The sequence below is a fragment of the Biomphalaria glabrata genome, chromosome 7 (assembly GCF_947242115.1).
Source record: "Biomphalaria glabrata chromosome 7, xgBioGlab47.1, whole genome shotgun sequence".
Lineage (NCBI taxonomy): Eukaryota > Metazoa > Mollusca > Gastropoda > Planorbidae > Biomphalaria > Biomphalaria glabrata.
Genome location: NC_074717.1, coordinates 30,686,406 through 30,710,446, shown reverse-complemented (window position 1 = coordinate 30,710,446; position 24,041 = coordinate 30,686,406). Strand labels below are relative to the sequence as shown.

Sequence of the window (24,041 nt, the reverse complement as noted above, 5' to 3'; positions counted from 1 at the left end):
ATCTATATGATGCGATGCGAAATATAAAAAAAAACAACAACAGTAAACGCCTACTTCCGGTCCAAACAAATGAGCAGGAAATCATAAATAAATGTGTAAATAAACTATACAAAATGAATTTGACCCTACAAAAATAAATTATTAGTCTTCTTGAATTGATCCATATCTCGGTATAGACTCTATAAACCATCTTTTATTTACATAATAAATCTAGATGGTAATACTAGATTAGAGTCTAAATGCAAATAATGTGACTAATGTCCGATTGTAGGTGTAATCCATTCCAGACTCCAGATTTAGAGACTCAGACTAGATCTAGAACTAGATTCTAGACTCAAGTCGCTAGGGCCTAGACTCTGTCACTCTAACTCTACAGACTCTACACTGACTACAGTCTAGAGACACCAGTCTTACTATTAGACATTAGTAATTAGTCTTAGTGATTAGTGAATCTAGCATCTTCAACTTCAATCTTATTTTTATATCTACCACTATATAAGTCTAGAGACCAGACTCCAGAGTCTAGTTACTCTAGTAAGTCTAAGTAAAAGTATATAGACTATAGTGTAGTCAGTTATAATATTATTATAGACTATACTATAGATTATAATAGATCTAGATCTATCTAGTAAATTCTAGTAATAGTCAAGACTCAATCAACTCAATGTGAATGTTTTTTCTTATATAATACAGACGTTACTTCAAAAAAGAAGATGATTACGTTCTACGCGTCACGCATTTAGTCATGCATATTAACCAATGACTTAAATTCTGCCAAGTCACTGGTTTTCCTGGCTAGCTCAGGCAACCCATTCCATGCTCTAATAGCACTAGGGAAGAAGGAGTATTTGTACAAATTTGTCCTAGCATATATGATATGGGACAAGGAATGTGCCTTTATGTTTTAGTTTCAATAATGTCAATGTAGACTAATTATTTATTCTAGATCTAGTCCTAGTTCTAGTATTCTATAAAATATAAAATCTATGTCTATACTGTCTATATAGTCACTAAAAAGTATAGATCTATACTAGTATAGATTTAATAGATCATATCATTTCAATCTTGATAATTAGATTAGATTAGATATAGTACACACTTAACTCAGACAGTAGTGTAGTAGTAGTCTAGTTGAAAGTCTAGTACTAGATCTAGATCTTGATCTACTTACTAATCTAGACTCTAGTAGATGTAATCTAGAAGACATCATAGATCTATTCTAGTCTAGATGCTAATCTAGATCTAGTAAGATAGAAGATCTAGGTTGACTACTTGTTGTTCTAGTTTCTAGACTTCTAGATCTAGATCTAAATCTTTAACAAAACTAGATATATATCTAGAGTAGATCTATATGTATACATATTCATTGCGATCCCTTGTCTTACATAATCTCTACTAGATTATCATTCTACAATTCTACAGACTAGATCTAGATCTGGTTACGTAACTCATGTAACAATTAATGGCCAACTACGAGAAATTGTTGACTATTTTTTTTATCTTGGCTCCATCATGTCCAATGATGCTCTACTGGATAAAGACATTAACAACATGATAGCCCAAGCAATGGGCACCATGTCACGGTTGCAGAAAAGAGTGTGGGACAACATCTAATATTGCTTACTAACAATACTAAAGCTTTAGTCTACTGGACCTGTGTGATGAGCACTTTGCTATATGGAAGTGAAACTTGGTCAACCTACTCATGGCAGGAAAAAAGGCTGAATGTCTTCCACCTCCGATGCCTAAGGCAGATCTTTAAAATAAGGTGGCAAGATAAAATAACCAATGAGGAAGTGCTACGAAGAGCAGGGTGCCAGGTGCTATGTTATCAGCAGCAGACGCCTTGGCTGGCTTGGTCACGTTCGTAGAATGCCAGTATGTCAACTTCTACAAGACATTCTGTGTATGGCGCTCTAACAGAAAAAGAAGGCAGGGGAGCCGTTGGTCGCCCACTTTTGCGGTGTATGGATGTATGCAAGTGCATCGTGAAAGTCTTCAAAATTGACACTAGCAGCTGGGAAAAAGTAGCACTGGATAGATCCACATGGAGAGAGAGAGAGCATAAAGGTAGGGTCTCGGATTGCAGATGCCATACTCAACAGCAGCAGAAAGAAGGGTAAAAATGCAACTGTGCCTGGTGATTATATATGTCCAGCCTGTAACCGCAGCTGTGTATCAAGGATTGGCCTCGTTAGTTACACAAGAAGTTGCAAAGGAAAATATTGTTACTTAAGACGTAAAAAGCCACAGAGATCTAGATCTAGAGTTTAGAATCTAGTAGAGATCTAGATTTAGTTTTTAAAGGTATATTTAATAGATCAGCGATCTAGTTGGCTACTTGTTTTGAACTTGCTAAGCTACTAGCTAATTTTCAGTTAGATGTAGCTAATGTAGTGAAACTTCTACAGACTAACTTCCAAGTTGATATCACATTTTTATAGCTGCTTAATAGAGACCCTAATACTCCTGATTGTCTTTGGATCTGGGCAAAATTTTGCTTGTTCATTTACTGTCTACATCATATCATAATTATAATATATATATATTTGTTATGTACAAGTTACAAGACCTGAATCTAGGTCTATTTTAAGGTCTACTACTTAGACTGAGGCTCTATCTTTCGACCTTTTTAGATTTGCTTAAAGATCTATATTTATGAATTAGTAATTAAGTCTAGATCTGATATGACAAAATGTTTAAAAGTACTGCTTATGTTTTAAAATATGCATAATATATTAATAATAATATTATACAAATTTTCTAGTTAATAGAATACAAATAAGACATTGATTATCTTTTGTTAATTAATTCATTTTAAAAATAAGCTCTTTAATGTATTAGTAAGAACTGGTAATGCTTTTTTAAAGCTAAATGCTCACATAATATGAATTGTTAATCAACACACTGCCTATAATTACAGTCATTATTTTATTTTTAAACACAAAGGAAGTTGAGTACTTGAATTATGAAGAGTTTTCCTTCTATAATTAGAATCTTGAAGTATTTGATTAGGCATACATTCTAATTAATTTGAATCTAATTTTTTATTTCTCTAATCTCTTCACATTCTCTAATTTCTATTTCAGATTGAAAAAAAACTTTTAGAATCTACTTTTAAATGTACTACTATTATAAGTAGACTGAATCTAAATGAAGTAGTGGTCAGAAACTTGACACCCATTGTTGATGCCTTCCACTTCAGATAAGCACTAAGTTACAGTTAATAACACCTTAAAGATGACGCCCAGGAACAATCAACCTCTTGTCACAGGTGTCTCTCCTAAAGAGGGCCCTCCAGGAACCAGGATAACTATTAGAGGTGAAAATCTAGGAAATGATCCTCGTGATCTCATAGGTGAGGGACATGACTATTTACTGGGTTTTGTTTTTTTGTACTACATAAGAATCCAGGCCACTTCATCTTCCGTCACTTCATCTTCAGTTCAGTCACTTCATCTTCAGTGACTTCATCTTCAGTTCAGTCACTTCATCTTCAGTCACTTCATCTTCAGTTATTTCATTTTCAGTTACTTCTTCTTCAGTTACTTCATCTTCAGTTCAGTCACTTCATCTTCAGTTCAATCACTTCATCTTCAGTTCAGTCACTTCATCTTCAGTCACTTCATCTTCAGATCAGTCTCTTCATCTTCATTTCAGTCACTTCATCTTCAGTCACTTTATCTTCAGTTCATTCACTTCATCTTCAGTTCAGTCACTTCATCTTCAGCTCAGTCACTTCATCTTCAATCACTTCATCTTCAGTTCAGTTACTCCATCTTAAGTTCAGTCACTTCATCTTTAGTTACTTCATCTTCAGTTACTTCATCTTCAGTTCAGTCACTTTATCTTCAGTCACTTCATCTTCAGTCACTTCATCTTCAGTTCAGTCATTTCATCTTCAGTCACTTCATCTTCAGTTCAGTCACTTTATCTTCAGTCACTTCATCTTCAGTTCAGTCACTTCATCTTCAGTCACTTCATCTTCAGTCACTTCATCTTCAGTCACTTCATCTTCAGTTCATTCATTTCATCTTCAGTTTATTCACTTTATCTTCAGTTCATTCACTTTATCTTCAGTCACTTTATCTTCAGTTCATTCATTTCATCTTCAGTCACTTCATCTTCAGTTCATTCATTTCATCTTCAGTTATTTCATTTTCAGTTACTTCATCTTCAGTTACTTCATCTTCAGTTACTTCATCTTCAGTCACTTCATCCCCAGTCCTTTCATTCTCTTGTCTCTGATTTTATTATATATGAAAAAAATAATTTTTGTAAAAATTATGAAATCAGCAATATTTCAAATAGAGTAAAGTAAAGTTCTCCTTTCGAACCATGTGCTACATAAGAATCCCAGTCACTTAATCTTCAGTTTCTTTATCCCTGGTCATTTCATTATCTCATCTTTTTATCCCAAAAAAATTTATTAGCAAAACTTATGACATCAGCAATATTTTAAATAGAGTAAAGTAAAAAAAAAGTTCCCCTTTTAGACCATATTGTTTATAAGGCAGATGATGTAAAGGTCATCTGTTTCTGTGTCCCACTTTATAACAAGGGTGTCATGTGGCCAGCATAATGACCAACTGCCCAACTAATGTCAGGCACCAATTGGAGCTGGGTGGACCAAGAGGCGCCCTAAAGATCCTGAAATTAAAAATCCCAGTCTTCACCAGGATTCGAAACCTGGAACCCTCCAGTTTGGAAGCGCTTTACCACTCAGGTGCTGCACCTTACAATATTTCAGATATGTATTTTATTTACATGACAAAAGTGTGACACCCTATAAACACTATAAGTACATGTCAAAAATATCAACATGCAGTATAAATAAGCAGAAATGAGAAGAAATAAAAAGAAAGTCAAAGCCTTAACAACACCATTACACAATGACTTAGAAAAAAATAATTAATTAATTGGGGATGAAATAACTGGACGTTAGATGAAATTAAATGATATATGGTATGATATGCTTCTAAATTTAGAGTATCACAAAATCATTTGAATTAACATTATCTAGTTTATTTAGTCATTAACAATGTGTTTCTTTTGCAGTAAATTCATTGTTTGTTTTTTATTTCATACATTTTGGACATTCTTTCAAAAATGAAGATTAGTATATCCTAGTGCATATCTCCCACAATGAAAGCAGGCAGGGTTTTAACACTTGCCCACTGGGATGATAGTCCAAAGCACATATCACATGACCTGGCAGTCATCCATTTATTCAATTATCTGAAGAAATAAAAAAATAAAATAAAAAATAAAATAAATTCATATTTGGTTGATTTTTATTTTAAGAATATTATTTTCTTATATTTTGACTGGTGAAATTATTTTTAAAACTTGATGTTCAGGGTCAGTTTAGTTCTCCCCCCTCCTTTTTATTTTGCACAAACACACTTGAATTAATGTATTGGATTTGAAGAAAAAATAACAACTACACAGTTCTTTAACTGGTAGGAAAATATGAAATATAATTTATATATTATCTGACAGATTTTTGTACTTTAATACAGGTTTTAACTGTATGCCATAAATGCTATATAGCTGCTCATAAGAGGGCTGATTTTTAAGTATTCACAAAAAAATACTTCTTATAATATGAAGGCTAAAAAAAAGCAACATTTCCTCTTGGTAGAATTACAAAGTATTAATTGTTCAGCACATGTAAACACAATTATTTTACCTACAGGTTTAAAAATTTGTGGTATGGACTGCCTGCTGTCAGCAGAGTGGAAGTCGTCCAGTAAAATTGTGGCTCGTACAGGTCCAGGTAAAGGTAAAGGGGACATCATTGCCATTACTCGGTCAGGTGGCAAAGGCAGTTGTACAGTGGGCTTCAGAGGATACTTCTTACAGATTGGTAAATTTTCATTGAATAATTATTTAGACTCAACAGTTTTACTTTTTTTTTACTACTATTTATCTTTTATGTATATATTGTTCATAATTAACATAATCAGCACTCACTTAACCATTGCAAATCCATTTCTGCATTCTTACTAGTAACAATTTCTTTTTTTTTTTCTAAATTATTACTAAAAACGAGATGAGAAGTGGCCATGTGACAATGAAAATTGAGATTTCTATTTTGGGAAAATGCTGTATTATTTATATGCATTTCATATTTCCTAATTATGATTTGGTTTATGATTTGATTCCTTCAAACTGCTGGGGCTTGTACTTTGAGCCACGCCCAATGTGTCACACTTGTGGAGTTACTGATGGACAAAAATATTACTTCCAGGCTTCAAAAGTCCAAAGGAATCATGTCAAATTTTGACCAATCAAATGAGATCAAGAAACATGGCAAGAGAGTGATAAGGAATAGTTGAAAGGCAAAGTTAGATCTAGAAAAGTGTATTAGAAGATTATATAAAGAAAAAGGAATGTAGACAGGGGATCAGTCGTTTAGTTGGGTGTTTAGATTATATAAAGAAAGAAAAATGTAGACAGGTGAGCAGTCATTTAGTTTCAAATGCAATTCTCTACAGTTACTTAGGCATTGTTTCTTTCATGCTATCTGCTGCTATTCAACTGATATTAGTTTGTGTTGATGCTCAATACATTTTGAAGTTATTTATTGCCTGAGCTTCAGTGCTTCCATTACAAACTTGTGTCACATTCAATTTAAAAAAATCATGCAAATGCCATTTTCCTTTTTATCTCCTGGCAGTAAACTGACCTTTATTTCTCAACATTTTGTTTTTACATCATTTATAACAAATTTAATTAGTAGCTTACTAATGAATTTCATTCCATCCAGGACCACTGCAAGATTCTGCTGTATGGATTGATGAGTCGCAGACTGTTAGGCCCAACCTTGACCATGGTAGACCCACAGCATCTGCTGCTGCTAAAGAAGAGGATGATCCACTTGGTATATTAGATGAAGGAGACAGGTATGTTTGCAATAATTACTTGTCATTTTTTTAAAAACTCTCTTGAAAGTGAAATGACAAAATGTATATCTGCTTATTTATCTGTATTATCACAGCACTATAAAACACTACTTGCTATTCGCCAATATTCAGGAACCTTTCACACCTTCCATATTTTTAAAATACAAAATATGCATAAATATGAACACCTGATTTTGATTTTACATCTTACCTTGATGACTTTTGATCTGTGCCTGTAGTTTTACGTTCATATAAACTTAATTGTCTGGGTCAAACACAGCACTGGACTATTTTCACAACCCTGTCACAACTGACTATCATCTTAAAGTAAAAGGTGTTGGCCTCTCACTAATTTCTGTAGCAGGATTTACACTTCATACCTTGTTTTTTTGTTAAACATTGATAAAAATTGTCTTGTTCACGCAAGAAAGCTTCATCTTTCAAAAGTTTTCTTTAATCTTGAATGGACAATTTTTTGTAAAATGGTAAACATCAGAGACCTAATGATATTATAAATTATATTTATAAAAGTTATGCTTGGGATTTCAGAGCCAAGTTGACTGAAGATGAATTGCTGGAAATGTTCCATGATGGTAGGTGATAGTTTTGACAAATATTTCATAAAGTTTTGACTATTATTTTTTATTAAATCCTCATATTTTATCTTATCCCTTTTTTTAAAAAAAATTCATGAATAACATTCCATGTAACATTTAAAAATAGCAGCACTGAAGTACCAACCCCATTGCCTAGCAGTGACCAGGTACTGGTGATGGGGCTGGTTCAAGGTCTGTGGCTCAAGTCCTCCACTGAGCTTTTCTTTTTTTCACCTTAGTTTCTTCCCCTTCTTCTCTCACCAACCTTGGTGCTTCAGTGCTGCTGTTAGTAGATGTGACTTGTCATAATTTGTTTCATCACATAAAGCTTCAACTCCATTTATGTTTCAATTCTTTAATTGCCTTATTTTATTTACAATACTATTGAGTGTAGTCCTCTTTACATTCTCTGTTAAAACATTCATTTGAATATCTGTTTTGCATTGATTTTTTTCTCGTCATATACACATATGAATCAGTCTGAAGACATCCACCAAATGCAGCAATCACTGTTCTAAATAGATCATGAAATAGATATTTTAATCCATCAATTACCTTTCTTGTAGTCTGATATGTTTAGAGAAATATTGAGTAGATTAGTTTCCTTCACTCCTCTCTTTTCTTCTCGGTTGATCAAACATTTTTTTTTGTTGAAATATTAATTATCATTATTATTGCTATAACACTTAGTCCAAGAATGCAGATTTATATATACACACATCAAGCCAAGACACCAATAAAAAAAAAAGACTTGCTGGTCATACCCAAGAATAATGAAAATTTCATCAATGCTTTTCTTGTCTGTTTTAATTGAAATAGATTTTTATTTAGTAATAAATTGCAACCTCACAATTTGGTTTCTGGTTGTTGTTTTTTAATGCATGCTTTGTGTTCCTTGACTGTGGAGTACACATTCTTGTTATGGTGTGATTTAAAACCTTTTTTTTTCTCTCTCACAGCATCAGGTAGCATGTCTTTAGAGAATTTTTCACCTGGTTGGTACCTGCTGGAACATCACCAGAATGCCAGGTAAGTTATGGAATTAAAATTCATTAGCCTAGCTCTTTTATTTTTAATTACATTTCAACTTCAGTATACAATGGTAGCCTAGTTCTTATTGCAGTTTTTTTCTTTGGTTCTATTTTTTTTGTTTACATTGAAGTGTTCAAATAGAGACAAATTAGATTCTCATGAAGTTCTTCTTCTATGTACTTAGTTTGTTTAAGACTATTAATTGTTAGCATAGTACCTAATTTATCTATACTGTTTTGATACAGAAATTTTCAACTTAGGCTAGTGTCAATAAATTAATCTGCTAATCTATATCCACTGGGCTGATATAGTAATTCTGGCTTATAAAGGCCTTTTAACTTTTAATAGAACTACTGCAGTAATGGCTAATTAATGAGTTGGTTAAGGTTTTTGTTATTATGAGTGGCCTCCTAATCTTGAATCAATCTTTTTGTGTCATTTGATTCATAATTAGCACTTTTAGTAATATCTTAACAAATAGATGTGCTATGTTCAAACCTATGCTTTGTTTTTCTTTCCTGCAGTTTTGAAGATCTTAAAGCTGGTTTAAGCTTTATGAAGAGAAAGGCCAGCCAGAGATCTGAAGGCCCCATTACAATTGTCAGGTCAAACTTGATGTCCATCTTAGATTGTTTGGACAGCTTAACAGGTATATAATGTTTCCTAAATTTTGCAAGGGATACTTTCCAAGACTGCCCCAAAATAGAATTTCCACAAAGTGGAGTCACTATATCTAACTTCATATATGTACACTGTTTTTGGTAATAAATAGTATCACAGCACATCCCCTAACACTTTAAACCCCTAAATAACAATGTCCTATTCCCTAAATAACCTTTACATGCTAACTGTTTTAGTATTCAGTTGTTTTTTTCTTCCCAATCATGTACATCAGGCGAATGTGGAAAATTATGTGGTGTTAAAAAAACTTTTTTTTTTCATTAAAATTTGTTGAAAACCAGTGGTATAGTCCTTCTGCTCAAGTCAATGGACAGCTGTACAGCTATGTTGAATCTAAGAATACTAGAATTTGTGGCTCTGATGATTTTTTTGTAGAAACATTTTACATGTAATTAGGACAAATGGTTATTAAGAAAAGCAGTTAGTCTAGTCATGTAGATTTACATAGAGATTTCAATGACAGTTCTTTCCATTCCTTAATGTTGTCTCCTCATCACTTTCTCCATCTGCATTTTCTTCTTTTTCTTGGCACTGTTCCCTGAAGGTCCTGAGGACCTTGTGGCCATAAAGTTTTAGTTTGCATTTTTTAACAGTGGTCAGCAAGTCATTGTGAGGCCCTATGACCATAGTGATCCTGTTTCCATTCTCTTCATTTGTGAGGAGAGGGGCTAGACTTATATGTTGACAAACTTTAGAATTCTAATGAAATCTATTAAATCCACTTCACTTTTAAATGAGTATTAAATACCATTATTTTTTTGGCTATTGTCCTATTTATTTCACTTTTCTAAAATGTAGTTTGTCATTCTGGCTAAATGTATTAAAAAATAAAAAATATTCCTTGACATTATCACATATTCAGTCTTGGGAGAAATATTTAGCTGATTTTGATTTTGTCAAATTTTTTAATTTTGATATCTTATTTCAGAAATGTATAAAAAGTACAATGAAGACGACATACGTGGTAACTGTATGAACTCATATGCTGTGCTTCTGATGCGTATGTTTTATTTATTTATTTTTGTTTTGTTTTTGTTCATGTTTTTTATTTTTTTATTTTTCTGTGCACAGTATCTTAAGACCTACACAACCTAGCCTTGAAACATACAGATTTAGTTTATTTATTTTACAAAATATTTTATTCTAAAGAAATGTTGTGATTTAAAAATGTTATGAAACTCTCAATATGTTGCATAAATCTATGTTTGAACTTTTCTACCAACAGAAGCCAAATCTTGTGCTGATGGTCTTTTCCAAGAAGTCTTAGGTCGTAAAGATAAAGCAGACTCGACAAGGAATGCTCTCAGTGTTATACAGAAGTTTCGTTTCCTGTTCCACCTGCCCCTCAACATACAGAGGAACATACAAAAAGTTGGTACTTTAAAATAGACCAGCATTTCTCAGCCTTTTCATTTCCCAAGTACCTTTTCATTAGATTTTTTTTAACATTTAAAAGTACCAAATACTTATTACCTCTTAAAATACACCTACAAAACTATTTCTGTTTTTTTTTCTCTGTTTTGTTTGGTGTCTTCTCTGTTTCTGTGTATCAATTATTTAATGCAGACTACCATTTTTTTTTAATTATGATACTAAAACGGTATAAACTTAAAGATGATCAAATAGAGTTCACTGTTTGTGGGATATGTGGCTGAGGGCATTAACTACTTAACTACCTATCATAGGGTAGGGACTAGAGTTTGAATCCTGACTCAGAGTTGTGTTTATTTGCTGAGCACCTTAAATCTTCTCCCAGATACCGCATCATCCTGCACTGTGTCAGGCTGGACAATGCCACATTGTGATGGCATGAAAGATGCCATTCAGTATAGTGTTACATGGCCAGCTTACTTACTGACCCAATCCTTGTGTCTTTAGCTTCTCTATCTGTTCTGCTATTCTATAACAAATATTTCCATCAATGAGTTTACTTGTGTTATACTCGACTTTTCAGAATTAAAAATGTTTTTGCTTTCCTGATGTATTCCAGGGAGATTACAACATGGTGATCAATGACTATGAGAAGGCCAAGTCACTCTTTGCTGACACAGAAATCAAAATATTTAAAAAAGGTACTTCTTGAATTTCTGAAGTTATCCCCTTTATGATATGAAAAAAAAAAATTAACTTGGTCACTAAGTTTCCATTTTTTCAGGATGTAAAAAAGTTAAGTTTATTAAAATGTTAATATTAAACAAATAGTGTCCTAAATAAATATATCTCTAGTATCATGAAAGTAAGTTAATTTGATGTATCTAATACTCCAGTGTATAGAGAGGTGGAGAAAAGAATCTCAAGTTTTAGAGACATGTTGTACAAGAGATTGAAAGATCCACACAATACACTGGAGGAACAGAAGAAACTGATCAGGTAGGTCAGGGGTCAGAGGTTACATTCACATGCAAAGATTACAACCAGATCTTTCCAACAGTTCTTAAATTGATGCTGCACAAGTTGTGTTAAGTTTAAGGGAATCACTTTTCTATGTAGACCACACAAGAAAATCACAGAACTGTAACTTATTTTTATTCTTCTATTGGTCTGTCTTGCTTATTTCCATCCAGAGAAAAAAAAAAATTCTTGAAGGAATTTTGCAACAATAGTTTTATTGTCCAACATAAAAGAATGGATTGGCCTCTCTCTTGATATTCTGCAGGTGCTGACTGGGAGAAATTGAGGGATTTGGTTAGGCGAGCTGTCACAGCACTGCTTCGAGGCATGTCAAGGGACAGAGTTTTTTTTACTTGAATAATGTCGGAAAAAAATTGAAAAGTGCTGGTTTTGTTTTTAAGTAGGCATCTGGGATTAGGACCAAGTACTCTTCATACATTTAAAAGCTTTGGTGACATTATGGGCAAAGAAGAGTTGCATAAACAAGTGGAGGGTCTGAGACATGAATTTATTTATTGACTTTCTTTTTTATTTTGCTTTGTGGCTATGTTTATGCTTTGAACAACACTATGTAAGTCTTCATTGCTAGGCACAACTCTCCATTGGATATAATCTCCTCTTATGATGGCAGTGCACAAGTTGTAACATACTAGAGATAAACCTTGAGATGTCTTGAAATCACACTGATGTAATCCTTATTCTAATGACTACTAATATTGGGCTATGCTTTATTGTACTATTATATTTCATTGTTTCTCTCAGATATTTAATCAGCTTGGAGTACAAAGGAGATCCAGCATGGGAGTGTTTAGATAACCAACAGAAGTGGTTAATTGAGCTTCTGGATGATTGTAAAGATGACCATATTGAAGAAGGTTTGTTGATTATTTCAGGGATTTTAATCTACTTTTGATTGTTAGTTCCATAGCATTTTGTAGCATAATTGTCATGTTTTTTTTTGCTGGTATGTACTTTCCATACTATGGTGTAGTATTTTATACTTTGGTGTAGTATTTAAAGTAAGAATACTGAATACTTTGATATTCTAATCCAGTCTGTGAAAAAGCAAACAAAATGGTTAAGATTGTATGGGGAGTGAAGATTTACAATTAACTTTTTTGTTCTCTTTACAGAAAAGAACTGTGTCCAGGAAAACTTAGCATCAAATCAAAGCAACAATCAGTGGAAACCTCTAAGTCGAGCTAACAAATCACCCACCAAGTCTGGTATGTAATGGATTAACTTATAATTCTAATGCCTTAAAAAAAACAACTTATTGTGATAGAAAACTACTAGTGTAACATTTAAAGTTAACATGTCACTGACAAGCACTTTTTAGGCCTACCTACAGTGTAAATCTATCCAATCCAGGTTTATCACGGGAGTCAAGTTTCTCTTCTCTTTCTTCATCTGATCACCAAGGTAAATCTGGGTCATTTCATTCTACTGCCTTTTTTTTTTTTTTTTTTTTTTTTTTTTTTATTTTAAATCTGGTTCATTTTATTGTTCTGGCTTTTTTATTTCTTTATTTGTTTAAATTTTTTAAAATTTGCATATCTGTTATGGAAAAACATAATATTAAATGTTTGTATTGTAGCAATCAAGAATAATTAAAGCATCATGTTTAAACATTTCTCTAGGTTCTTGGAGGTTTAAAACACCACAGAAAGTTTTATTCATTGAAGATATAACTGATATAATGATGCAACATTTTCCTGACTTTTGGAAGCTAGGACAAAGTTATTTTACTCGTGAGGTAGACAAACTTGAATAAGAACATAAATTTGTAATGTTCTCTAAAAAAAGAACAATATAATATGGAAGACATTTGTTGTTTTTTTTATTTTTTTAATATTTTTTATTTTACTATGAAATAACAAACAAAAAAATTTAGAATTCCAAATTTGAAATTATTTTAAAGAAACCATGTCATTCAACAAACTTGGGAATTGTTTGAAACTAGTCTGGGTTTTAAAGTCTGACACATGACTAGAACCATTGAGCACTAGGTCATCTTCCCAAAACAAAGTTTCATACTGAGCTACTATTTTTAGTTTGACTAGTTTTTAATTGGTTTTCATAATTACAATTTTAAATCTTTGTACAATAATTTTATAGTATCAGTCTTTATCTGTTTCTTATTCTTTCTTGAATAGTCAGAGAAAGGCGTGAAAATTGATACCAGCAAACATGGGAAAATGAAGGTACACTTATAATTTGTTTTTGTCTGTGTATTTTTGCTAATTTAATGTTACTTTTTATTTTTTTTATTTTTAGATTTTTTTTTTTGTTTTTTTGTAAACTCTTGACATTCTGTATTTTTGTTTGTTCTTGAAGCTAATGATGACTGAAATCATAACTCTCTTTGCAAACTTTGTTCGGGCTGCGTTCTTGCCAGAGTCTTTGGAGAATATGTCTGAAAATGAGAGAGAAAAGCTTGGTGTTTGGCCGTCATCTGGCAAATCAGAACATATCTCTGGGGCTTGGTTACCAACATGTGTTAGAAACATTAGGTCAGTTTTGAATTTGGACTAATGACTAACAGAAATTAACAATAATGGCACAAAAAAGTCATGAAACTAAATCTATTGTTATCGTGTAAACATTGTAATTTTATACAGTATAAAATTATAAAACTTTCTGACAAGCAATTCAATGTTGAATAAATTTTAGTAATTTTCAGTAAATAGAACGTTTAACCTTTAGGTTGCTCATTTAATTTATTGATATAAAACAGGAATATTGTAAATAAAAGATCTTTTTAAAAAAATACTTGCTACAAATAAGTGATTTCTACCAAAGATTTAATTTATAAAAAATATTTTTTAATTCTATAGCATCATAAAGGTTTTGGTAATGGAAATCTTGGTCACAGTCTCATAGCACAACAAGATGTATTCATGCAAAACTTGACTTTTGACTTTAACCCCTGACAATGATATTTAATTACAAAAAGTGAAAGTAGAAATGAGTTAATAGAAATAATGTCTGTCCAGTAGAATCTGTTGAAAATGTTTCAAGTAAAATTAAAAAAAAAATGAAGTAGATTTTTCTTACTAATTTAATTAGCATTTTCTTCTGCAGAAAATGTTTACTGCATCTATCAAAATTGCTTAGTTAACTTCTCTGCAGCCTTTTTTTGTTTATGCCACAGTTGTTTGCCTGTCAATTTTTTTTTTTTAATAGAATTTTTCTTGATCAAAATAATAGTTGACTTTCACCACAGTTATTTGTCAAACCATATTTGAACTTGGCTTTCAGAAACTGTGCTAACACGTTATCAGCTCTAGATTCAAATAGCGACTCTGTGATGATTGTTCTCAATGAACTTGCGTTTGACATGCGAACCAACTGTATGTTTACATTGCTCAAACAAGCCATCATGGGTAACAAACAGTGATATTTTGTTTTTAAATTTATTGATCCACTTATTTTGGGGGAGTAGGAAAGATATTTGGCAGTTATTTCTAAAAATCTTCATTGTGTTTCACATTTCAAATAAGTTTAAAATAAATATGGCAAGTATTATTATACATCTACGAATGAGCCAAAAGTTTTGCTAACAACTTCTCAACAGATGTGAAAAATGTTTACACCAAAGAAACTTGGGTGGTAGAAACAGATGATGAATCAGGGGGCACTACTCAATTGGTAAGGATTTGTTCCAATATTTAAAATTCTTTCCAAATAATTTAAGGAGCATTTAAATTTATTTTGTCTGTTGAGAAATAGATTTTGAAAAAAAAAAAAAAAGAAATAGATGTTGAATAAAGTAAAAGTAATATTTTAATTTCCTTCCTTTTATCTCCATCTTAAGCCAGCACTGTTTGAAAATATTGTGAATGAAACAGTACAACACCTGCATGAGGTAGTGGTAATGAACAAGGCTCCTGAACCTGAGGTTAGTTCCTGTGCTAGAGCTTATATCATCCCACAACAACTATCTGTTTGACTTGAGCTCTCCAAAATTAAGGTCTTACAATTTTAGAATGACATTGTTATGAACTTTCTTTAATTGTACTGACAAAAAGCTATGTTTATCATCTTAATGCTTGTATTTGCCATTTTGTATTAGCTAAAATTGTGCTCTATTTGTGTTTCGGATACATTTCGGTCCAATTAGATTCCAATGTAAATAATGTATGCTGTGCTCACCAGATCTTCAGCCAGAGACCCATTCAGAAAGAGGCCACACAGCTATGTAGTCAGCTGCTCCAAGCTTTTGCTGTGTGCATGGAACAACTTGTCTTCACACCTCCCTTGCAGAAAACTGAAAACAAACAGTGAGTTGAGCCTTTGTCATTTTGTGACAGGTTTTCTTATCTGGGTTTTATCTGGGAACACTTTCTTGTTACATTCATTCTTCAAATGATTTGATCTCACAGTCACAAGTTTTGTTTACTAAGTTCTAGAAGATTGAAAGCTTCTACCATTTTAGACTTGTAGATTGTACTTTGAAATTAAATGGAAAAGATATTCTGTTTATATTAATCTACTTTGATGTTTCATGTTACTATTATTTTTAATTCCCAGAGCTATAGCTTAAGTTGTTAGGGTACATAGCTAGTAGAATTAAGAATTAGTTAATTTGAAGACATGGAATGACATATTTCCATTTATCAAAACAAACATTGGTGCTTTCAAAAGAGAGACAGGTTTATTAAGTTTATTTGAGTATCTGAGCAGTTGTGTGGAACTCAACATAGCTTTAATCCTTAGATCATAACGAATTGAGTCTAGATTTAAGCTTATCTCGATGGCTGCCCTGTTTTGTGGAATGTACTTCCAACTGTCGTCTCAATGATCCCCAATTTGAACTCTGACTACTTCCCTCCTCTGCAGGATGTTTGTGGTAATGTTCATTTCTGAAGGAACATCTTAAATTTACACAACAAACAAATTATAATAAATGTATAAAATCTGTTGAAATCTCTTGAAAATGATGATTCTACTTATTTTTTTATTTTTCATAAGTTAGGTTTCTGTTTTTCAATTGATTCCACAAAACTGTTTGCTTGAGTTTAGTTGAAAGAAATGTCTGCCAGTATATTTATGTATTAAAAACAAAATCTTTGTATCAGTGTTAAGATCACCATTGGACAGGACATGGAGCTAGAACAACATGATGATCCCATTCCATCCTTGGTAAGTTTGAAGTTTTTCTCTTTAGGAAAGCATTCTAGCAGAAAGTCAAAAGAAAACCATTTATGAAGTCTGGGTTTAGTTTAAATTAATTCAACAGATTTTCAGAAAATAAAGTCTATGTTTTAATGGTAGTAACTAAATAGTTAATGCAAAGTAGCAGACCTTATCTACTACAAACATTATTCTGATTCAGATACTTCAACTGACTAATTCACAAAAATTTCAATGCTATCAGATACTTCAACTAATTCACAAACATTCAATGCTGTCAGATACTTCAACTGACTAATTTACAAATATTCAATGCTATCAGATACTTCAACTGACTAATTTACAAAAATTTCAATGCTACCAGATACTTCAAGTGACTAATTTACAAACATTCAATGCTATCAGATACTTCAACTGACTAATTTACACACATTTCAATGCTATCACATACTTCAAGTAATTCACAAAAATTTCAATGCTATCAGGTACTTCAACTGACTAATTTACAAATATTCAATGCTATCAGATACTTCAACTGACTAATTTACAAACATTTCAATGCTATCAGATACTACAAGTAATTCACAAACATTTCAATGCTATCAGATACTTCAACTGACTAATTTACAAACATTCAATGCTATCAGATACTTCAACTGACCAATTTACAAACATTTCAATGCTATCAGATACTACAAGTAATTCACAAACATTTCAATGCTATCAGATACTTCAACTGACTAATTTACAAATATTCAATGCTATCAGATACTTCAACTGACTAATTTACAAACATTCAATGCTATCAGATACTTCAACTGACCAATTTACAAACATTTCAATGCTATCAGATACTACAAGTAATTCACAAACATTTCAATGCTATCAGATACTTCAACTGACTAATTTACAAACATTCAATGCTATCAGATACTTCAACTGACCAATTTACAAACATTTCAATGCTATCAGATACTACAAGTAATTCACAAACATTTCAATGCTATCAGATACTTCAACTGACTAATTTACAAATATTCAATGCTATCAGATACTTCAACTGACTAATTTACAAACATTCAATGCTATCAGATACTTCAACTGACTAATTTACACACATTCAATGCTATCAGATACTTCAACTGACTAATTTACAAACATTCAATGCTATCAGATACTTCAACTGACTAATTTACAAACATTCAATGCTATCAGATACTTCAACTGACTAATTTACAAACATTCAATGTTATCAGATACTTCAACTGACTAATTTACACACATTTCAATGCTATCAGATTCTTCAAGTAATTCACAAAAATTTCAATGCTATCAGATACTTCAAGTGACTAATTTACAAAAATTTCAATGCTATCAGATACTTCAAGTGACTAATTTACAAATATTCAATGCTATCAGATACTTCAACTGACTAATTTACAAAAATTTCAATGCTACCAGATACTTCAAGTGACTAATTTACAAACATTCAATGCTATCAGATACTTCAACTGACTAATTTACACACATTTCAATGCTATCACATACTTCAAGTAATTCACAAAAATTTCAATGCTATCAGATACTTCAACTGACTAATTTACAAACATTCAATGCTATTAGTTTTTAGAAAACTGATCCTCCTGTCGTAATTCTATTTTGTCTAAAACAGGAACAGAACTTAAAAGTTTGACATTTATAATACGTGACAAAGTAAAGAGTGAAGTCTGTCAGTTAATAGCTAAAATGTTTAGTTTTATCCATTTAGTTGTCAGTCTTCTTTTGTTTTACATTATTTATTAGCTTTAGTTATTTAACTGTATTCATACTTTCAGTGCAGTACTTTCTTTTTAAATTCTGTACACCATGATCATGGAATATAGTTTCAATGTGTTTTGCCCACAATATTTACAACCAATAGTACATGACATAAAGTTTGTTTGTATTGACTCCATTGTAGGATAAGAGATTGATCATCATGTTAAGTAATTGTAACCACACAATAGAAGTCGTGATTCCACGGATCATTGAGAATTTGACAAAACATGGATATGTGGAAATGGAGAAGGCATTAAAAGTAAGTTTCATTTTCTTTTGCTTATACTCTTAGTCTGTTCAATCCAGATATAATATTTGAACAAGACTACTTTCCAACCTCAATAAAAAAAAATAACTTAATATATAACTTGTATTCACCTTGCAAATTGTTTTTCAAGAGACTTAAGATTTTTTTTATTTTTTGCAATATTTGTCAAGTTTTGAATTTCTTGACAATGCCCAGGACTTTTATCATTACTCAACACAAGCTTTTAAAACTTATCAAGTGATGTGTTCATGTATCTACAGGCAGCACAAGAAGCTTATAGTGCTCTGGACAACAGGCTGTTCCTTAGCTACATAGAACAGAAAGCTGACCCCATACTGGGCATCATGGAGGTCAATATGTACAAAGGTGGTTTTAACTGGAAGACCTGGAAAAATCCCACCGGTGTCCGCAAATATTTGAAAGATATTGTCATGAGCCTGATAGAAGTTCATGCTGAGGTAGGGTTGAACACATCTAGCTGATCTATCTTTGCATTTGCCTAGCTGTCAGTATCATCTTTACACTTATCTAGCTGACAGTATCATCTTTACCCATATCTAGCTGATAGTATCATCTTTACAGATATCTAGCTGATGGTATCATCTTTACAGTTATCTAGCTGATGGTATCATCTTAACACTTATCTAGCTGATAGTATCATCTTTACACATATCTAGCTGATGGTATCATCTTTACCCTTGAATAGTTTTCAGAATGAGAACTAATGCATTGATTTTGTACTGTTATAATTGTTGGTTGCACTTCTGTCAAAATGGTTGAGACCAGTTAAAATTTTTCTGACTGACTTTAACATTTAGTTGCTCTTGAAGTACTACACAGCTCTTCCATCATGTAGATCAGTGCTTCCCAAACATTTTCCTTGATGGAACACTTGGCTTATTCTAAGTATTTAACAGAACACTTGGCATATTCTAAGTATTTAATGGAACACTGCTTATTTTTTAAGATAAATTCACATGGTGGCCTACTTGTTAATTATTCCAGTAGTTCTTGAAACACCCATTCAAGCCTCGTGGAACACTAGGGCTCAGCAGAACATAGTTTGGGAAACACTGATCTAGATTAAACATAAACTTTCTTGCTCTTATTTGATCCATGTCTAATTAAACATTTTCATTAGCGATTCTTTTTACTTGCAAATCATTTTTGCACACTTCCTCAATCCCGAGGGTTTCAGTGTTTTATTCAAACACCTATTTGGAATTCACTTTTAGGCTCATTTTGATTAATTTTGATTGTTGATATTAAATCTGTTTCAAATCCATAGATGCCTAATCTCAACTGAATATCTGAGTACAAATAGAAAACCAATGACACTGATAAAGCTAGTGCTTTAGACTTGGTCATTTTATTCATGTGCATACAGAATTTAAGAAGCATTTTGATAATCTTGAAATTGTGATTGTAGCTTCAGCCCAAATTGATGCTCTTCAATCTGGTATCTATTCAAAAAGAATACTTATACATGTAACAGGAGTTAGGATATCTTACAAATACAGATGTTTGATATTATCTTGTCTTCAGGTTTATGGAATTTTCCCCAAGTTTGTGATGCGAGTGATGAAGAAAATAACAGAGTCAGTGTGTGAGGAGCTCTCTCGACTTATACAATGTGTCCCAGACTTTAATGCAGGGGGTGCTATACAAGTAAGTCCTTGTTTGTCTTGATTTGAATTGAGTTTTTATGACAGCGCTAGAAAAAAATTTCTCCCCTTATATAAAAGCTTAAGTTAGGAAAGTTTTAATTTTTTTTACTTTAAATTTCCTGTTAATGTTTTACCCAGAATGACTAGCGTTAAATGCTGTGCTCAAATTCAAACTAACTTTTTTTACAGGCTCGACTTGAATTAGAAGCTTTACGCAGCATGACCCGAATTTATAACACACCTAAAGTACAGTAAGTGTTTTAAGTTAATGAAGCCTTGTGATTACAAATTTTAGATGTAGGTGATTCTTTGTAGATACAGTAATCTATTTATATTTATACACTTGTATGTAGGTGTAACGATTAATTTTGTATATTATAGGCTTATGAGTATGTATTTATCCTTGATCTAAATGTAAAGAAAAAAAAAGAATAATATAGTTCACTTTGTATTCCCTTAATAATTATAAAAAAATGAAAAATTTAATAAGACATTTGGTCTTGTTAAAATATATTTTTAATGTCTAATGCATTATGAGAATATAATATTAACCAGTCATAATCTCAATAAAATCAGTTCTAGAATTCATGTTGTGAGCAAAGAAATCATATCTTATAAAAGTTTAAATCTTTAATTAACTCACATAGCAAAAATAGCATTCTTTTTTTAATAAATTTGTAAATTATTAATTATTTTTTTGTCTAGATCTTGTTTTAAAGAAGCATTTGACTGCATCCCAGAACTGTCAGAGGAAGGGAAAACGTAAGTATTTTTATATTGACATGACTGTCGCACTGATATCAAACATGTTGGCTAAAATAATTTTCATTGTCCTGCATTAATTCTTGTGCCTATTTGAAGACTACAAAAAAGGGTAAATAGTGAGTTAATCATTCCAAACCCCTTGAAATTGTATTTGGGTAGCCAGCTATTCTCTAATGTGCACATCACTTCATTACCCAGTCACATCTTGTCTCCCCTGCAACATTTCCTAGCAGAGACTAATACATGACAGTTTGTTTTATTATACACTTAGCGTCTGTTTGGAACAAGCAAAGTCATTTGATCCTTGTGCTGGCCATCAGGAAACCTCATAGACTGTTGGTCACTTAATATGCTGCTTCATGCCCAGCCTTAAGGTTTGGATGGAAAACTCTACATCCACTACAAACAACTAATGATGTCATTTGAAATTGTGAACTTTGATTAGTGGACAAAAAAACAAAATTTGTTTGGTGGAGCTTCTTGATTCTGTAACTTTGCTTTAAAAAAAGTTGAAAATTAGGAGATTCACAAAAAATCATTTTGATATTTAAACATTTAATGATCTTCTCCAACTTTCAATAAATATCTGCATGCATGCTTTTTTAGAAAAATAAATTTCTATGAAAAGTATTACTCTGTAATATGATTGAAACAATTTAAAATGTTGTGATATTTGTACAGAATGATTTTAATTATCTTAAACTGCTTAAATCTTTTGTTTTAAATAACTTTGTAACATTAGACTTTATGTAGTTAAAATTCATTTAATGATATTCTTTACAGTGTCGTGGATCAGCTGTTAGATAAGTTCCGTGCCACAATGAAAATCCAGTTAATGTGCTTTCAACCTGAACTGTCTCCCTCCACAGTTAAAAGGGCGGCTCGTCTTGGCTCCATGGTTTAGTAGGAGGATCATTCGAGAGTGGGCTACTTAATAAACGTTCTTCATGTCTTTCTTGGCACTTATATGTGTTATCAATTTATAAAGTACTTCCAAATTGAGACAGGATGATGTCATAGTTAGTTTGGTAACAATATTGCTTCCCAAAACAAAGAAATTGACCAGGCCATTGCTGTTTCTCCTAACCAGTTTGAAAGTACTAAAACAGTTTGCAACAAACATGGGTCAACATATGTAACAAGCAAAGGTCCTTTCTTCACAAGTTTTGGCAACTCTGGATACATGTAACATTTATAAAAGGAAAATATTCTCTATGCTTACCTCTATCCATGGTAATAGTGTTTGCCAGACAGGATTGGAGGATTCAATAATGTGGCCAGACAGGATTGAGGTATTCAATTTCATGGTGTTGTACTTCCTAGTCTGTACCTTTTTTTTTGTGTACATATTTTTTTTTTTTTTTTTTACAAAGTTAGCCAGAGCAGAGTGAAATTAAGAATTGTGTTTTAAAGCTCAAGTGATTCTATTGGTAAAAAAAATAAAAAAAATTAATCAGTTTTGTGATTATCTTGATGCTAGAAATATTTTGTACATGTGAAAATGTGATAAAATAATTGTATACATTTGTGTTCTATTTAAATGAACAAAAGTAAACATTGAATAGCGCCTAGCAAACAAAAAGTTGTTCTGAAAGCTGTGTGTTGCCATTGACTGTGTATTCTATAATCTTTTTTAATATGAAAATTTGTGATATGAACGTTTAAGTGTAGTTTTTAGAGTTTGATCCTTTTTTAAGATTGTTTTAAGAATGTTGATCAAAGATACTGAAATGCTATATTAGAAATACTCATTGTTTGCTTATCAAATGTTTGGGTGTACTCTTATACATGTTTTTCTCCGACTTGGTATCAGCTGAAATTTTTGCACAGTTATTGATTGTTAATGACAATACATGAATTAATAAAAAAATTAACCATGTATTTAATCACTTTGTGCTAATTAATAAATTTTGTTTTAAATACAAAAAGGAGAGATAAACCTTGTAATATTGTGATAGGTCTCTCTCTTTACTTAACATAAAAAAAAAAAAAGAAAAGAAAAGGATTGTTTAAATATTTTGCTCATTTTGAATTGAGTGTACATCTTTTGTTGCTTCCATATCTCTATCCAGTTAGCTCTCTATATTCTCCTGTAAATTTGTAGGCTTGTATGTTAAGTCTTTATACATGCCATTGAGAAAGTTGATGTATTTCAATTTTACTTATGATGTATAAATAGCTTTTAACATTGTTTTTGCATCCAGTAGGGGAGGTAACTTCATTTCTTATACACTACAAGGGAGAAAAATAATTGAAAATTGTTCACAGTAGTCTCCCCTTGCCACGTTAACTATAACGTCTCATCAGATATTTAGTATCACTGATTGTAAAAAAATTGCATTTGTGTATGTAATAATATTTTAAATAAAACTACAGTTTCATTCCATTTGAATTGACTTCTCTTGTGTCATCATTAGGATTAGGATGGCACACTCACATAGAGAGTTTTATGTCACTAAAACATAGTACCACACAAAAGACGTCACAAAAACCAAGTACGTCACTTGGGATCTATTTGATCATTCTGGCGGAAGAGAATGCGGTAGGCTCAAAAACGGCTCTTTTGAAGACCTATTGAAATGTCTTTTTTGGAACAATGTCTTAAAATTTAAATCCATCCTCTTGTAAAAACCACGAAGGAACCTTGTTTTTGGAAAATGAAATGTGATTCTTCTTTAGAAATACTTTTTTTTTTAACTTTGGTAAGAATGCCGTTTTAACGTGTTTAATTGGAGGCACGTTGGCTCAGTGGTTCTAATCTTGTTGAAGACTAGGATTT

General features: G+C 31.9%; 1 protein-coding gene across 4 annotated transcripts; it reads left to right on the top strand.

Annotated features, from left to right (window-relative positions):
• Window positions 1-43: 43 nt before the first annotated feature.
• On the top strand, window positions 44-23,648 carry LOC106074406 (exocyst complex component 2-like). 4 transcript variants are annotated; one of them, XM_056035625.1, is made up of 28 exons: window positions 44-95; window positions 3,090-3,358; window positions 5,699-5,869; window positions 6,773-6,908; window positions 7,458-7,501; window positions 8,464-8,533; window positions 9,061-9,185; window positions 10,146-10,217; window positions 10,443-10,588; window positions 11,208-11,289; window positions 11,485-11,587; window positions 12,371-12,483; window positions 12,742-12,834; window positions 12,980-13,030; window positions 13,249-13,364; window positions 13,765-13,812; window positions 13,946-14,121; window positions 14,870-14,994; window positions 15,186-15,259; window positions 15,426-15,509; window positions 15,767-15,891; window positions 16,690-16,753; window positions 18,705-18,821; window positions 19,091-19,288; window positions 20,376-20,498; window positions 20,687-20,748; window positions 21,203-21,259; window positions 22,046-23,648. In XM_056035625.1, exons 2-28 carry the CDS (start codon window positions 3,241-3,243, stop codon window positions 22,164-22,166), a joined length of 2,814 nt encoding a protein of 937 aa, XP_055891600.1. In that variant the 5' UTR covers window positions 44-95; window positions 3,090-3,240; the 3' UTR covers window positions 22,167-23,648. The 4 variants fall into 4 exon arrangements, with proteins under 4 accessions (XP_055891600.1, XP_055891598.1, XP_055891599.1 ...); XM_056035623.1 differs by having other exon boundaries at window positions 53-170; XM_056035624.1 differs by lacking the exon at window positions 44-95 and adding an exon at window positions 197-217.
• The last annotated feature ends 393 nt before the right edge of the window (window positions 23,649-24,041 follow it).

Excerpts from the sequence above, each read along its gene's own strand:
- LOC106074406 (XM_056035625.1), top strand. The coding sequence starts at position 3,241 with ATGACGCCCAGGAACAATCAACCTCTTGTCACAGGTGTCTCTCCTAAA. Across the intron at positions 10,589-11,207 it reads TACAGAGGAACATACAAAAA|GGAGATTACAACATGGTGAT; the intron begins GTTGGTACTTTA and ends GATGTATTCCAG. Across the intron at positions 13,031-13,248 it reads TTCTTCATCTGATCACCAAG|GTTCTTGGAGGTTTAAAACA; the intron begins GTAAATCTGGGT and ends ACATTTCTCTAG.